This window comes from Leptodactylus fuscus, chromosome 3 (assembly GCF_031893055.1).
Source record: "Leptodactylus fuscus isolate aLepFus1 chromosome 3, aLepFus1.hap2, whole genome shotgun sequence".
Lineage (NCBI taxonomy): Eukaryota > Metazoa > Chordata > Amphibia > Anura > Leptodactylidae > Leptodactylus > Leptodactylus fuscus.
This window is the reverse complement of record NC_134267.1, coordinates 42,661,258-42,679,058: the sequence shown is the minus strand read 5'-3', so window position 1 is coordinate 42,679,058 and position 17,801 is coordinate 42,661,258. Positions and strand designations below refer to the sequence as shown.

Here is a 17,801-nt window from a genome sequence, read left to right as displayed (position 1 = left end):
GAACCCATGGAAGTCAATGGGAGTGTTTTTTTTCATCGCCAAATCTGATGCAGATTCCACATCAAATTCAGCGCCATTTTCCTCCATGTGACTGCACCCTTACAGGTAAATGGAGCAACATTATGGGGATGTTATAGAGATCTGCTGCTCAACTCCTCTGTAAAGTCACACAAAAATACAAAAAAGTAGCCTTTGCTACTGTTTTACTTTATTTTTACTTAATTGAAGAACATAATCACATCGATGCCAAACATTCCTTTTTTTTTGCAGTAGAATTCAGTGAGTGTTTACATGACATGAGTGTTATTTTTAGAGATGAGCGAACACTATTTGAAACGGCAGTTTCGAATAGCACGCACCCATAGAATGAATGGAAGCAGCCAGCACGCAGTCTTTGCCGGCAGCCGGCCGCTTAACCCCCTGTGTCCATTCATTCCTATGGGTGCGTGCTATTCGAAACGGGAGTTTCGAATAGTGTTCGCTCATCTCTAATTATTTTATATTTACCTCTGCAAATCACGTCTTAAAAAGCCCATGCAGATCAGCGGCTCGGTATACATATTTCTGATTCACTTCAATTGATTCATGCATATTTAATATACTCTTGTCCAGTGGATGAAAGCTCTTCTTAAAATGCAAGTTTGTATGCAGCCAGTACAGTACAATATTGTTAAAATATTAGGAAATAGCCCGTAGTACTCTTTCCTGACAGCGAGATTTATTTCCTTCCACACAGTAAAGCATTTCCTGCTGTAAATTGGTAAATCTCTACCTTTGCTTCAATATATCATAGCAGAAGTAACAAATCAATGCACAGTGTACCTAAAGTAAATCAATGTAAAACTCTCCTCTACAATTCCGCAGTTGGCCTGTTGGTGGCAGCAGCACAACTCTGTTTAATAAAAAGGCGAGCGGGGAATTGAGTGTAATAGCTTACTTTTTACTCTTTCCAGTTAGAGCAATTTCTTAACAAAATCGATCCGGGGAATGTTCTCAGACCTGTCTATCACCTTTATTCTGCAGTCAAAGCTGATAAATGTTAAGAAATGAAGAGTCACCACATTAGCTAATGTTCTATGCGATTATTCCCACCTGCTAAGTGGCTTATACACAGTCATTATTGGTCCAATGTGAAGCATTACATATAATAATTGGCTCGTGCCACCGAGATACTAAATTATGGGACGGTTTGGTATATTTGATGTGTGTACATAACAACGTAAATGATTGATGAAATGTATTGCAGAATTGTTACCTGGATAGTTTATTAATTCCCAGTTACATTGATAATTCCAATTGCTCAACATAAGGGTATATTAACACATGGCAGATTTTCCGTCCTATTCATTTTGAATTGGGTTGCAAAAATCCATATACATGCTGCAGAAACAACCTCATTAAGATGTTTGGAATGGATTCTTGTTGCAGAAAATTCGTCAACAAATCTGTTATGTGTGAACGTACCCTAGGGGATGACAGAAGTTGCAGTTGCAGCCAGGATGCCTGATACCACATAGAAGAACATCACTCGTATAAATAGTACTTAATAGTTGGGTTGCCCTGGCATCAGGACCACAAACTTTACCTTATGCTTTTGATTTGGATATTAAAGGGGCTCTATCATTGGGAAAAGTCATTTCTAACTAATCACATCCTTGCAGAGGCTTTAGAAAGTCTATTCCACACCTACCTTTAGTTTGTAGATTGCCTCAGTGGTTTCTGAATAAGTCAGTTTTTATTAATATGCTAATGAGCTTCCAGCCAGCACAGGAAGTTCCCAGCAGCACTAGTCTCTGCTATTATCTCCTATGTGTGTGTGCAAGCAGGAAGCGGAGTCATCATCATCAGCAGCAGCCTGTGCTGTATACACCCATAGGAAATAGTAGCAAAGAGGGTGCACAATGTATGGTGCACCAGTCTAATGAGCATATGCATAAAAACGGACTTATTCAGAAACCACTGAGGCAATCTACATACTAAAGGTAAGTGTGGAATAGCCTTTCTAAAGCCTATGCAAGGATGTGATTAGTGAAAAATGATAGAGCCCCTTTAATGAGACATTCTCATTGCTTTTGAAATGTCTGCGATTTAATGTTTTATCTAGTCTGTCCCTTACTGTACCCCTCCCATATGCTACATTAATGCAATTGTGGGGAAACAAGGAAGAAACCCTTCAGAATATGATCTATTATGTACCATGGCAAATATGAGACTCTCTAGTATATGCTGGACTAAACTAGAAACAGATAGATAGGATAGATAGATAGATAGATAGATAGATAGGAGGATAGAGATTAGATAGATGATAGATAGATAGATGATAGATAGAGATTAGATAGATGATAGATAGATAGATAGATAGATAGATAGATAGAATAAACCTACTATGTTAGTACGTGTAGTAATACTAGATCTGCTGAAGGTCTCTAGCACTAGTGATTCAGCTTGGACACCCAGACTGGGCAACAGCAACTTTTTTTTAAATCTGTTAAAGTTCCCATAGTTGTAGCCATGTAATATTGACAATGACGTTGGTCACCGGTCACCATATGTGCCGAGGGGCTTTGCTTATTCTATAAGCTACTTCTTACAATAACCTCATCCTTTTCTTTTGTCTAAAAATGGCAAAATGACTTTGATCCTTTTTATGTCCTTTGAAAATGTCACCCAAGAACATTGCAGCAATAGATGGAAGGACTGGAGCATTACTGCTAGTTCAGAGGAGTCAGGAATCTAAGAACAAGGGAATTCTCACTGGGTTGTTACTGGTGCAGTACCTCACCGAGCCACTAGGTTTCAGAAAAAACAGGCATTAATCAATAAGGAGCTTCCCTACAGAAGGTGGTGCTGGAGCAAATTCTCCTTTTCCACTAAGGAGGACTTACTTGCAGATTCCTAAGCAGGGCAGACATGGTCTATTAAGTCCCTGCACAATGTGAGAGCTGGTGCCGCTTCTGACCCAGGTTTAACCTGGTAGTTACAACAAGGACAGAAGTATTATCAGACATATCTGATAGAGCAAGACTAAGGAAAGGTGGGTCCATAGCAAGCACTCAGATAAGAGCTCACCATAGTGCAAGGCTGCCATGGCGAATAACTGGCCTAATGCTGATATTCTGTTTGGTGGCTATAAGGTATGAAGAGCACGGACACCACATTAGCTGCTTCGAAACATCCGTCGCAGATTTCATCGGATGCAATGACTTATGTAGTGATGGCACTTCCCATACATCAATGGTGACCATAAGCTGCTGCCAGTAGTGTCCGCCATTAGACAATCCATCATGGCTTCAGTTCTGTGTGCGCTCCATTGATGGAACATAATGCAGGTGTGAACTCAGCCTGAGATGTAGCAGTGCCCAGTTTGTAAAGATGACTTGAAGCTGCTAGGGAGCCTTACTATGGTACATAAGGGGGAAAGGATCCTTGCCCTATGTCTGCACAGCTGGGGCCTGGTAAAGTGACTAGCTGAGGTCCTTTGGTAGATGCCCCTATTGCCCCCTCTGTAGCAGAGAGCCTGTCACTTATATTAGTGGTGGCGCCCACATAGATGGGAGCGTTACCTGACACCAGCTATAGTGTAAGGAGCTGTGCAGAGATCAGTCACACACATCACCATTGTCATGGACAGATCAGTCACACATCGCCATTGTCACTATTGTCACCATTGTCATGGACAGAGGCACAGACTCGTGTCACCAATGTATGACAGGAGCGCAGGTAAAGCGCACAGTGTGAGCGATGAGAAATGCCGCACCCCAGCGGAGCGCCTCTCTGCTCCATGTGCACACATAGCGTTCTCAGCTCGTCCATATGAGGAATCTCTGGGCGGTTCAGGACAATGGCGCACTTTCCAATGAGAGAGCGGAACGCGAGCGGGGGAGTTGTCTGTATTGTGACGCCGCCATGAGGGAGGAGGAAGCGTGAGCAGCTCGGGCTGCGGTCTCTACGAGAGCGATAAACAAGAGAAGGGAGAAAAGTAATCAGGAGTGTGCGAGAGATAGAAGAGGAGAGCGGCGGCGGCGGCGGCATGACAGGCGGCCGGTGCTGAGCTCACCCCCGACACGACGGATCTGTGTGAGTGGCGCTCCCCCCCGGCACTGCCTCCTCACCACCGCCGGATTGGGCACATCGAGAGAAGGGGACGAGACGGGGAAGTTTTGTGTGGAGAAGTTTCCGTGGAAGTGACAACTCTGAGGAAAGTTCTCTCGTGTAGATGTGAGCGGGGGCGGCTGTGGTCGCGTCACTGAGCTGACAGGAATATGTGGCGCACAGCGGGCTCCCCTGCCTAATATCACTCGCCGCGACATCTCGGGAAACTTTACACAGGTGATTTCCTCTCATTGCCGGGGCTCGGAGCGGCGCTCACACACTCACCGGGTGCCACATTGTGTTTGACAAGGAGGAAGGATGCACCTGGCGGGCGGGAAGTCGCTGCGTCCCTGGCACCTGGCGCTGGTGGTTTTGTCGCTGCTGCCCGCGTCCAGCCGGGCATTGGTCTGTTTACCCTGCGATGAATCCAAATGCGAGGAGCCCAAGAACTGCCCTGGGAGTATAGTGCTGGGCATCTGCGGCTGCTGCTTCATGTGCGCCCGGCAGAAGAACGAGAGCTGCGGGGGAGTCTACGGGCTGCATGGAGCCTGCGACAGGGGGCTGCGCTGTGTCATCCGCCCCCCGCTCAATGGCTACTCCATCACGGAGTATATAGTGGGGGTATGTGAAGGTACGCTGGCATCATTAACCCTTTCCTTGCAGGTCACATGGAGCATTGCATGCAACTTTTCCACCTAGAGTAGGTCGGGTGTAGACATGGAGGATGGATGACAGGACTGTGTGCTGGCCTGGACTCATTAGCACCAACCTATACCGGTGCACTGTGCATAGACTGGCATCATGTAAGTGTCCAGCCTAACCTATATGTCTCTAGAGTTGGGGAGAATATACTAAGTCCAGTGCTGGGACCCCTAAGGTAACAGTGCAGACCCCTAAGGGAACAGTGCGGACCCCTGAGCCAGGTCATGTGACATTGCATGATGTCCATGGGGGGAAAGTTTGAAACATTGGATCACAGTCTCATTTATATGTATTTTTAGGAAACCCAATCCCTGTCATGCAGGTCCCCCCAGTGAGGGTCTCAGGGTAATGGTCATCATGGAGAGGCGGGCAGTGCCAGTGTTCTGCATCCAGTGCCTCCCTGTCATATACACTCACACACCATGGCCCATTAATAACAGGGCTGTTTGCTCTTCTGGATTGCTGATACCGGGCCAGATCTCAGTAAAAGCTGCTGCCAAATAGCTGGCAGGGCTGGGTGGTGATAGCTAATAGAGAAGCCATCCCAATGTGTAAGGATGGGATGCTGATGATGGCATCTGTACCAAAGGAATTCACGTGGTTAGTACTGAAAAAAATGTAACCACACAGGCCTTGTGCATACAGATCAATGGGACAGCAGGGGAGAAGAGCGCGCCTGTAGTTAAAGGGACACACACAGATACAGCAGAGTTGAATGTGTCCTTTAGGGGTTTGGGCTACGCTGTGCAGCACGTGATCTTTCTGGTAGGATGTGTAAAACCTGATGTAACATATTGCTATATTGTTATAAATGTAGTGTTATACAGACACCATCAAGGTAGAGGAAAGCAGATTCCTCCCCATGGTATAATATGCGTGTCGGTAGGTTGGCATTATTATATGATTGATGGGCGCAGGGTGATGAGTGACTTATTGAGAAGCAGGGGGTGATATGTCATCATATTGAATATGGATATGAAGCACATGGCAGATTGCAATCTGGAACACTCCGGTATAGTGTGTGTGTATATATATCCAGGTATACATCTTTTTCATATCGTATGCACACATGTATGTATAGGTCTTTAGGTGTATATGTGTGCCGGCTGCCATGACATCAGCAGAATTCCTTCTTCCCTGACTCAGCACTTTGCTAATTACTTATTTCCTAAAACAAGACGGGATCCGGCTAATTCAATTGATTGAGAACCACTTGAGATGCAATGGGAATCCCACCCATGAAAATAATTGCAGATGACCTCTTGTCTGAGTTATGCAAGGCGGGATTGGGAGGCTGTCAATGGTTGTTATCTTCCCAATATCCACTCTATTAACTCAACAGGTCGCACCGTAGCACCTGCATCCACTGATCAGCTGGATCGAGGATCACTTCAGATCTATTCTGCAATTGAATCTCCGTCCCTGCAGTTTTCTGTCACAATGTTTATCTGCTTTTTCATCCAGGAAATAGAACTATTTCCCTAACATTGTTAGGGATTTTGCAGTGGATACTGTCATTTGTGTTTGCCAAGCAGATTGATGTCATGAATTCAGAGAAGTATATTGCAGAGCTGCTTTGCTTGTATATATGAGTGGACATGTGGCTGGAAAGGCTGTTCTCCAAAAATCAGAATAAGAATTTCATGAATGTCCACTATTGACTCAGCTCTTAACAAGATGGCTGGAAATAATACAGTAAAGGCCTCTTGACCGGCTGTACAAGGTAACTCTGCATGCTCGCTATTGAGTTGCATTTAGTTATGTATGTCAAGCTTTTAGAGACATGGCCTGATCCCGACTCCCACAACTAATACTATTTCTGTATACTGACAGGTGGAGTAAGTAGCCGATCACTCAACTCTGTGACATTCTGGGGTTAATATGATTCGCGTCCATTGCTTCTAATATAAAAATGTGAAGGGGCTCTGGTAACGTTTATTGTAATAAATACTTGCATTTCCCTTAATAAAGTGATTCTGGAACATCTTTTCTTCTATTACTTCCCTTAGAAATGTACGACTAAATTGGCGGGTGGCTGCCACCATTTGGGTGTCGCTATATGGTCTCACACTGTCCGGTGACTGCTGACAGTATCAGGCTGTATATAGACATGACACTTCAACAAGTGGTCAGCTGATGTATAGACTTCTAGGAAGAATAAGAGGGGAACAGTACAACCAAGGGTTAAGAAAAGATGCTCCACAATTGATATTCTACGTGGAATGAAAGTATTTACGAAAAGAGACGTGACGGACGCAGCGAGAGGTTCACTTAAATAAATAAATAGCACCTTAAGAGCTCTGCTGTGAGCTTCACATACACCTTGATCAGAATACTTGCTGCTCCTTGGGATATAACGCCGTAGACCTTATTACTTAGAGATTTAGGCTGAAATATATTGTAGTGTAATGGCACATGCCGGGGCTCCATGCACAGACTGCAAAGATTAGCTCTTCCTGAAGAAAGGAAGTAGGAATTGCTTGATACTATCTAAAGTGATTCCATTTCAAGGCCTCAGTGTCTTGTATTTTAGTAGGAAAGGTCTCCCGGGGCTTCTCTAAGTCACCGATAGATGTTTAATGCTGATTTTCACTGCCTTCATCCCTGCTCTCCTGTCAGACTTAAGTCCATTGCAGTGTCTTGTGGACAAAATGAGATCCGTTGTGAATATCATGTACTCCTCTCAACAAGGAGCCCGAGGTCGCCAGAGAACAGCCCCCCTCCTCACGTTGCGTCTTCTGCTCTAAATGTGATCCTGACAGAGACGCCTTACACTTTCTAGCATTACTGAAAACGTAAAGAAGATAATTATACTTCATACAAATGAAACATGACAGTCCTATAAAATTATGTATGAGAAGAGGCAATGGGATAAACCGTATCCCTGGAGGGTCTAGGAAGACGTAAAGACTTTCTTCTGTGCCCACTTTTGAAACTTCTTGTTGCTTCTGTGCACGTTAAAAAATAAAAGCACTTTACATAAAGGTGGACGATCCATAACGTTAATATGAAGTGACTAACATTGATAAGTTGTGACTGCAGCACCTGTCAAGGGGTGGGATATACCAGGCAGCAAGTGAACATTCAGTTCTTGAGGTTGATAAGTTGGAAGCAGAAAACATGGGCAAGCGGAAGCATCTGAGCAACATTGGCAAAGGGCAAATGGTGATGTCTAGGCAACTGGCTGAGAAGACCTTCTTAATAGCAAATGAGTCAGGGACAGCCAAGTCTCCATTGATACGTGTGGTGAGCAAGGGCTAGCCTGTCTGATCACAGTCCCACAAATGACTGAGGTTATTAGCTATGACGGATGTCGCTTGCTCACTATGGGGCTGCGTAGTAAAAGACTGGTCCGAGTGCCCGTTCTGATCCCATTCCACTGCCAAAAGCCCTACGATGGATATGTGAACACCAGAGCTGAGCCATGAAGCACTGAATAAAGATGGCCTGGTCTGTGAAACACGTTTTCCGATATATCGTAAATGGTGGGTACGTGTGTTTCCTACCTGGGGAAGAGATGGTACTAGAATGTATGGTGGGAAGGTGGTAAAAGTGGAAGTTACTTTGATCCATATCACCTTCCTAACGCTATTGCAGACCAACCACACTCCTTCATAGCATTGGTATTCTGTATTATTAGTAGCTTAGGAAAGGTGCTTAAAAATACGGCTGGATTTCTCTTGAAGTCAGCTCTGTATTTTTCTGCCCATAAAATATGCCATATGAACATTGTGTTCATGACGGCTGCAATACTCAAGATTGCGCTTGGGGGAAATCTACCCTGGTTTATAGTTGGTTTAGACTTGTAGCGTCATTTCTGCCATTGGCCCTGTCAACCAGCTCTTCTTTGCCATGGCCCATCTTTACGGTTAAGTGGTAAAGTCGGCACAAAAAAAGTCGCAATTTGTACCAAAAAATATGACTTTTTATGCCTTGTACACTGGTTTTCATAATAGAAGTGTCTGTTCACTCCGCTTTTTGCATGAAACGGTGATCGGTGTACATCCCGCCACTGTGTGTGACCACAGGAGATAGCTGGATGTTGTTCTTTTATTCCATGGGGTAGTTACAGATCGGTGACTTCATAGCAAAAAAGTGCTGTGAAAAAAAGTGTGTCGGGAACACATTGCGCTTTTTCTCGCAGCGTTTTTCAAATAACGTCTGTAGAGGTTTCCTTTTTTTCACTGCCGTTCTGAACATCTTTCATGTGAATCTAGTCCGCAAAATTGTGCACGCAAACTTACACGCGTTATACGCCCGTAACGACCCATTGAAATGAAAGGGATCTGTTTTGAGCGGTCACATTCTGACATGTGCATACATGCCAGAATGCGAGCGCGTTAACTCCGTGTGAACTGGCCCTAAGACTATGGGTGTCACTGTTACCCACATCAGTAGTGGAAAATCAGAATTTTATTGGTTGTTATTAGAGATGAGCGAGTAGTATTCAATCGAGTAGGTATTCGATCGAATACTACGGTATTCGAAATACTCGTACTCGGTCGAGTACCACTCGCTATTCGAATGGAAATATTCGATGCAGAACCAGCATTGATTGGCCGAATGCTATACAGTCGGCCAATCAACGCTGGTTCTTCTCCTACCTTTAGAAGTCTTCTCCTCGCTGCGTCCCCGCGGCGTCTTCCGGCTCTGAATTCACTCTGCTAAGCATCGGGCCTGGGCAGAGTCGACTACGCATGCCCGAGCTACGAGAAGATGGCCGCTCTGACTGTAAGCGGCCATTTTCTTGTAGTGCGGGCATGCGCAGTCATCTCTGCCCAGGCCGATGCCTAGCAGAGTGAGTTCATTGCCAGATGACACCGCGGGGACGCAGCGAGGAGAAGACTTCTCGGAGGATCTAGCCCGACCCTCACTCTTGGACTTGGTAAGTTCAGTTTGATTGAATGTTGCCTACCCCTGAAACAAGCCTTTTTCCCCCATAGAGTATATTAGGATTCGATATTTGATTCGAGTAGTCGAATATTGCAGGTCTACTCGAAACGAATATCGAGTATTTAACTACTTGATCATCTCTAGTTGTTATCCTTTACGTTTGCTTCTTGAGGTGTATTTGGCTGCGGCAGAAACACAGCGGAAAAAAACTCAGCGTTTTGCAGTAATTGGATAGTGGATGGAATTCTAATATCACTCACACTCTGTGGAAAAACACGTGCCGCGGAGATGCTGCGATTTCCAAAACTGTTGTCGTTCTGGAAATTGCAGCATGTCAATTATACCAATGGAAACGCCTATAGGTATACTGGAAACAGAAAGTCTGCAGAAGAAACCTCCGTGGACTTTCTGTGAAAAGCACTGCAGGAAAAACCACGATGCGTAGCTGCCGCGTTCTTTCCCGCAGCACTTTTTTTTTTGCTGCGGCCCACTATGAGGCTTTAGCCTCACGCTTTATTTGCCAAAAATTAGAAAAGTTGTCAGCTACTTTCTAATGAAACGGGTGTTAGAAGTGTTACCTGAATAAATGCTGGATTACTTAGTGTAACCTGTATTATGTAGATAAGGGCTCTGACGTATAATCTGCTTTCTCCTACGTAGTTCTAAGACTGTACAGATCACTTATATATATCGTACTGAATAATAGTGGTATTAAACCATCTGAAAACCATAGCGCAGGCTTGTAAAGTATGGCTGGTCTCTTACTATACACTGGTTAATTAAACAGCGGCTAATGCGTAAGTATATAAAGCCTGGAGCTGTACAGCGTTACAGAATTACCATCAGAGGGGGGTTTGTTACCTGTGGTGAAAATTAGCAGCCATGATTCTGCCATTTGTATATGGTCTAATGCAGCCTGATCTGTAGACTGAACCCTTGCTCCGCGCGGCTGATTTATAGTCTCTTTTCTGATTCATGCTTTTAATAGAGTGTAATGGCAGGCCTTGATACACTTGTTATCAATGCATGGATATATTACTCCCATCACTTGTATCTATATCTCAGTAAGAAAATGTTATATTTGGTCAACCATTGTATGCACTTAACACGATTTCCCTCATGGTTTCGCTCCTCACTCCTGTCCAACATACTGTCAGACTTTCAGAGCCCATATATACACCCCAGCGGTTATAAATTACATATGTGTTAGACACTATGCACTCCATGTGATACGGCAACATACAGCATCGTATTGCTGGGATAGTCTCCTCTAGAAACGATCCTTTAGGGAGAATATTTATGTAATGCAACGTCTGATATAACATTTATTTTCTGTTGGAATATACAAAATTGACATATAAAGTGTATGAAATTGGAGGTAAGTGGGACCCATTGAGTTCAGTGGGCGCTGCAAGTGACAAGTAATAACTGGGAATCTGCTGAAGCGGGGCTCTTTAAAGATTGGAGCAGAAAACCACTATATATATTTTATTTGTCGACATATGTATGCAAACTAGAATTTCAGCTTCTTTCAGCATAGACGTGTTTGATCAGGACTCTGTTGCACTATAATCAGAGCTTGTAGAAATCTCAAGACGTTTACACTCTTGGTATGGTTCATGCATTTTGCAACTTGACTACTCTACCAAAACAACAAGTAGTAATTCTAGCACTTAGGATGCATGCAACTTAGGCAACGTATTGATGTGTTCAATCTACTGTAAACCGTACCTTCCATGATCTTCACTGTTTGCTCTTCTGATTCTCAAAAAGCGTTGCAAAATCTCAGCGAAAAGACGGCAGCCGGTAAATAAATCTGTCTGCATCCAGAACGCCCAAGACCGAATATCCTTTGTAATTCCAGAAAGCACAATGAAGGATTTGGAGGACACACAATTTGCATTTATTTATTTGGCTCTGACATTGACAAGGACCCTTGTGTCTGTGTGTGTATACATTCAGCCCCATTCTCCTCAATATGTGGTCTCTACAGTGGTATATAATTATTGGAGGGGAGATGTAGCTGACATGATATGTTCCTGCAAAGTATGTTTTCACTTAACACTCTGGTTAACACCTCATATTTTGCTGTTGGGAATTTCGCATTGCCTTTAAAAAAACTAGTATAATAAACTAACATGGTATTAATCAACATAACCGAGCTGTAATAATGGAAAATATAGCTGGCACCACAAAAATAAGGAGCTTCACATCCAGTCACAGAAAAAAACCTGAATATAAGGGCCACACGGTGGCTCAGTGGTTAGCACTGCAGCCTGGCAGCGCTGGGGTGCTGGTGTTCAAATCCCGCCAAGGGCGAAAAACCATCTGCAAGGAGCTTGTATGTTCCATCCCATCTTCCAAAAAAGACATACTGATAAGGAAAAAAAATGTACATTGTGAGCCCTATGTGGGGCTCACAATATACATTAAACCCCAAAAACCTGAATATATGCGTATCCAAAAAATATAGAAAATATATATGCTTATGTGTAAATGTGCATAGCCATGAGACATAAGCTGATTATGTCATCCAGTAATAAAACTTTCCCTGTATGTAATGAAAGATATCACTGCTATGTATTACTATAGGTTCCCACTAGTGTCTGATGTCTGTTGGAGGGCCAGAACAATGGACTGGCAGACCGCTAAAATGGCATTTATAGATGGAGCTCAACAGATCCTGTAATAGTCAGTAAGTGGTATTGTAGCAGTCCGCCTGTCCATTGTAATAATAATAATAAATGTTATTTATATAGCGCCAACATATTCCGCAGCACTGTACAATTTGTAGGGTTCAAATACAGACAGAACGATACATTACAAAGAAAATCATTTCACACAATGGGACTGAGGGCCCTGCTCGCAAGAGCTTACAATCTATGAGGTAGAGGGGGATGACACAAGAGGTAGCAGGGGCCGCATTGCTTATACAGAGGTCAGACACTTTTGTAATAGAGGTGACTGTCATTACATAAACATAACACTTTATGAGCCGTCGACAGTCGTGTCCTGTAACATGTGGATGGAGCTTGGACCTATGCAGTTAGCATGAGATGTCATCATATCATGTGGGGAAATGTGGGAGCGGAGACAGAGGAGGGTTAAGGGTTTACGTTAGACATTGTGATAGGCTTGTCTGATAAGATGTGTCTTTAGTTTGCGTTTGAAACTGTAGAAATTGGGAGTTAATCTGATTGTCTGGGGTAGAGCATTCCAGAGAAGTGGTGCAGCTCGGGAGAAGTCTTGTATACGAGCGTGGGAGGTTCTGATAATAGAGGATGTAAGTGTTAGGTACATTGTGAACTGAAAGCGGTGGACAAAAAAGCCATTCGTGCAGGACTTTTTTATCTGCTGATTTGAAGCGGACATTGCTGGAGTCTCGGTAACCTGTTATTGTAGCCTTATGGAGTTTGGCTTCAGAAAGAAGTCTGCTTTGTCTCGCCAGCGTACAGCGGGTTCACACCAGCGTCTGGTCTCCGCTATGAAGTTTCCGTCTTCTGCATGCAACACAGTGGCGGTGACAGTCTTCTGTCTTGATCGGTTACCAATGGATATTCATTTATCTGCGACTTATCAGCCAGGATTTTGTTATTGTGGACCTGTTATCAAGCAGGGACACGACATGGATGAGAAGATAACCCGGATACAAGAAGGAAATAAAGGCTGGGCTTCAGACAAGTGCCAGACCTTAAAAAGTTCCTGCATTTCTAGTCAAATCTATTGTCAACCCATCAAGACAACAGACTTTCACCGCTAAGAGAGTTGGAAAAAATCTTTACAATTCTCCAAATTTTTTAAATTCCATTTGCTGGATTTGCTACAGATTTTCTTTCACAAAAGTAGAAACCGTATTCACAATGGTATCTCTATATTAGGAAAATAAGACCTGAAACTATATCTGTAGCTGCGGTATTAACATTGATAGCATTCTGCAATATTGTTTGTGTGTTTTACTTCTATTTTTAGGACTAGTGGCTCATACAAGTGATTGCAGAAGGATGAATGTTATTTGCTATTTAATTTGTTAATTGTCATTTATTCTGTTGCTTAGCAACCTGTAAACTTGGACTGTCGAGCGCCAAGTGGCGGTAATTGTTAGATTCTAGCCCGAGCATATGACCATGTGTGACGTATCATGGCAGTGTCTACATGCTTCTAATAATTGATTTCTTACACATTATTCAGCACCATTGCAAAGACATTTCAGCAACTTACTAAAACAATGTTATGGCGTCACATATTCACTTATTTTTATAACCGTTTACATTGTATTTGGCGACTTTTGTTCTTCCCTGTCGATAGTGCCAAGCTAATGTTGGTTGCACACTTGTGGATGGGCAGATGAGCAGAGGCTGCAGCTAGACAACTAGTCTCATAATGTGACCGACACGACAGAAGCTTCATTCCCTCTAGTACCAAATAGCAGCAGCCTACCACCCATACAAAGTAAGGTCTAGTTCACACGGGGTTATTCGGTCCTGATTTTGACACGGAATCCACGTCAGAATCCGGCTCAAAAAACCTCCTCCCATTGAATTCAATCGGAGCCGGTCATTTCCTTTCTCCGCGAGCGACCTGCCCTATCTTGATGCGGATTCTGCGTCGGAGACCGCTGCGGTGTCCGTGTCAAGACAGTCCTTCCGGACTAGGCCCATTCATTTGGGCCTAATCTGGAGCGGGAAGCCGTGACTGTTGGAAGCTGCGGCTAGCCACGGCAGGCGCATTTTGGTCCGGATTCTGACGCAGCTTTCCGCATCAAAATCCGGACCAAATAACTATGTGTGAACTAGCCCTAAAGAGAATCTGTCACCAGATACCCCTGGTCGGATTTAATTTTTTATATTAATCCAACCGTTCCAAGATCTGGCCCTGGAAGGTTATAGCTCTGATTCTATAAGTGGGCTCTAACCATTGTCTTGTCTCTGAGAAAATAAAAGGTTCCCACCCACATGGAGAATCAGAGCTAGGTTACATATCACCTTACAGGGACCATTTCTTTCCAATGGGTGGGCAGAGTTTAACAAGCACAGGTTGGTCTGGAGAACGGCGAGAATTAAACCTGTTATTTAGTATTTCCTACTTGGTGACAGGTCCTCTGTAAATCCACTGATTATGACCATTTCAGCCGACCACCACACTCTCTTGGCATGTACGGGAGCCTCCTTACTTTCCTGACCTCAGATGTTGGCAATGAGAAAGAACAGACAGTTGGACTTCGGCTGCCCAATACTTTTTTTCTCGGGTCAATAAGCCATCACCAGAGTCGTATCTGATACACATGGAACTGACTGCAAATGGACGGGGCAAGATGGCTGTTATTTATTTCTCTTGTATAGCGCCAAGTTATTCCATAGCAGTTTACAGACATTGCCAGTCGCTGTCCCATACAGGGCTCACAATCTGAGCTCCATATCAGGATGTCTTTGGAGGGTGAAGAAAGAAATCCATGCAACATACAAATAACGTAAAATAATTTGACTCTGAGTTTTAGATTCTGTATATTTAAGTCTCATATATAGTCGAAAAAATTCAGCAGCGATGAGTCTTATTACACAGACAAGCAGTTGGGCCAATTTTCAGAAATTAATGTTTATAGGAACGCTAGCTCTCAATGGTTGGCCCGTGTAACTGAGGCAGCAACTACTCAACAGGCCGGCCTTTATCATGTAACACAAAATATCCAAATCTCATCAACTCAGGGATGTGGTGACAACAAGCAATGAAATTGTATGGTAGACGAGTGATTTAACAATTGTTTCCCCATGCGTAAAAGGTCAGTGCAGGAAAGCACCAATTGATGTTATATATTGTTATTGGCTTGTTCTGCCCTGCATTGTCCTTTGCCCCATCTATCAGCAGGCATCAATCGCACAGATATATATTAGGTATATAATCCAAGCAATCCTGCTTCATGGTAACTGTGACAAAAGCAAAATAAGTAGAAAAACTAGACAACAATATAAGGCTAGATTCACATCTGCATTTGGGTTTACGTTCAGGGGTCTGCTTGGGGACTCCCCGAATGGAAACCTAATCCGCAATAAAAAAAAAAAGTGGTTATCTTAGGAAACCCGTGGACCCCATAGACTATAATGGGGTCCGTGTGGTTTACGCTCTGTTTCCACATGAAAAATGAAAAGAGGGGAATGGAATTCCCGAACGCAGATGTCAACCGAGCCTAAGACCTCATAGACCATCTATTCTGCACTTTATAGGATTTCCTTTTTATTTTTAATATATTTATATACAAGAATTCATTTCTATAATATATATATATATATATATATATATATATATATATATATATATATGTATATGTTTATTAGACAAGATATATATAAGACCACGCTAGTATAAGCATAGGATGTTCACGATGGGAAAAGGATCTGTCCCGTTCAATAAAACTTCAAAAAAACAGGCAGCATACCAAAGAGTGTGTGGTGAAAAAAGTGAAGGAGTTTTATTGCTGCAATAAACCTCCTTCACTTATTTTCACCACATACTCTTTGCTGTGCCACCTGTTTTTTTGCAGGTATATACACACACACACCACGTTATTGAGACCTTTTTATAATAAGGATGATGGTTAAGGAAACAAGCCTTATTAGATAACTAAAGAATGTTCATAGTGTTACTATCTGTCTGTATACATCCAGATAAGAAATACACTGATAAGTATTTCCAAGGATGTAGCCATGTAATATAATTGTGTTTTAACAATACTGTTATCAGTCCGTGCTTGTTGCAGTCAGCTCTGCTAACCTGTTTACATTTGGTCGTTTTCTTATGTAAGAAAGTAAAGAGATTAAATGAATACCATGTTCTTAGTTATGAGCCAGACGTGCAGTAACTATGTGTGATTGGTAGTGGTGAACTTGTCAGCCTTCCTAGACACTTACTGTAGCACAATCACGGCTAAGGGCGGGTTCACATCTGTGCCCGGTCTCCGCTTTGCATGTTTCCCTCTTCTGGCAACAAGAGACAGAAACCCGGCGGTCAGTTTTCAAACCCATTCACTTGAATGAGTTTGCAAAGTGAACACCCGTGAGCGTCTTGTGCCTCTTAACTACTTTCTTTAACCGGACACAAAGTTGGACATGGAAGACTTTGTGTCCGGTTAAAAAAAACTGTGGAGAGACAGAAGACGCTTACAGGTGGACACTGACTGCTGGGTTTCCGTCTCCTATAAAGTTTCTCAGGCAGAAGACGGAAACCCACAAAGTGGAGACCGGGCGCAGGTGTGAACCCGCCCTAATAACACTGGTACTGTAATACTGAACAGGAACCTGCCAGTTTGATGTAACCCACACCCAAACCACCATGAGTACCTCACAGAGCATCTCATGCGTTGTAAAAAGGTTGCCCTTAAAAGTTGATAGTTGTCTCCATCCTCTGAAATTAATTTTTATATCATATTTTAATAAGTTGTTTCAAATCCAGCAGAACTAGTCAGACCCTCCACAAGCCTGAAGTGCCCCTGTGCTGTGATTGATAGTTGTGACAAGGAAGGCAGTCACAGCATGGGGGCCATGTTAGGGCATGAAGAGCTTGAGTTATTCTGCTATCTCTCCGCCCACTTGACTTAAAACATCTAATTTGCATATGGAAAAGGTTTCTTTTCAGAGACAGGAAGGCTTGGTAAGGACACCCTTGTACAACATCTGAGATGCACTGTAAGGTACTAATACTGTGCTGGAGTGGTTACATCAAGCTGACAAGTTCACTTTAATTCCAAGAGGAAAGTTGCTTTAAAATTCCAGCGCCAGGAACTGGCTGATCACTCTTGATCCCTCTTCAAGCATGGTTGAAGTTTCTGGACAAAGCTCCAAGGACAATTACAACCCAAGTCCACTCTTCATTCTGGCTTATAGACTGTGTCCTATGCAGGAGAAGCCTATGTATGAAGCCTGTATATACCCTATTATGCATATGGACAGGGATTGTTTTAGTAAGAGAAATTCAGGAGCCGGTCACGCATTTCATTCAGGTCTGGAGAGGCTCCTGCATGCTTTACATTTAGTCTTACTCATATTTGAATTAATTGTGGGCTGTTGGTTCAAAACTAGAGTTCAGAAAGAAAAGCTTCTCGCTACTTTTTTGGGTACCACAGG

General features: G+C 43.3%; 1 protein-coding gene across 1 annotated transcript in view; it reads left to right on the top strand.

Moving 5' to 3' along the window:
* The first annotated feature begins 3,891 nt into the window (after positions 1 to 3,891).
* CRIM1 (cysteine rich transmembrane BMP regulator 1) overlaps positions 3,892 to 17,801 on the top strand; it is a 530,601-nt gene continuing 516,691 nt past the window's right edge. The window contains exon 1 of the mRNA XM_075267494.1: positions 3,892 to 4,723. Within this exon, the coding sequence (XP_075123595.1) occupies positions 4,411 to 4,723 (313 nt within the window). The 5' untranslated portion in view covers positions 3,892 to 4,410. The remainder of the gene's footprint in view (positions 4,724 to 17,801) is intronic.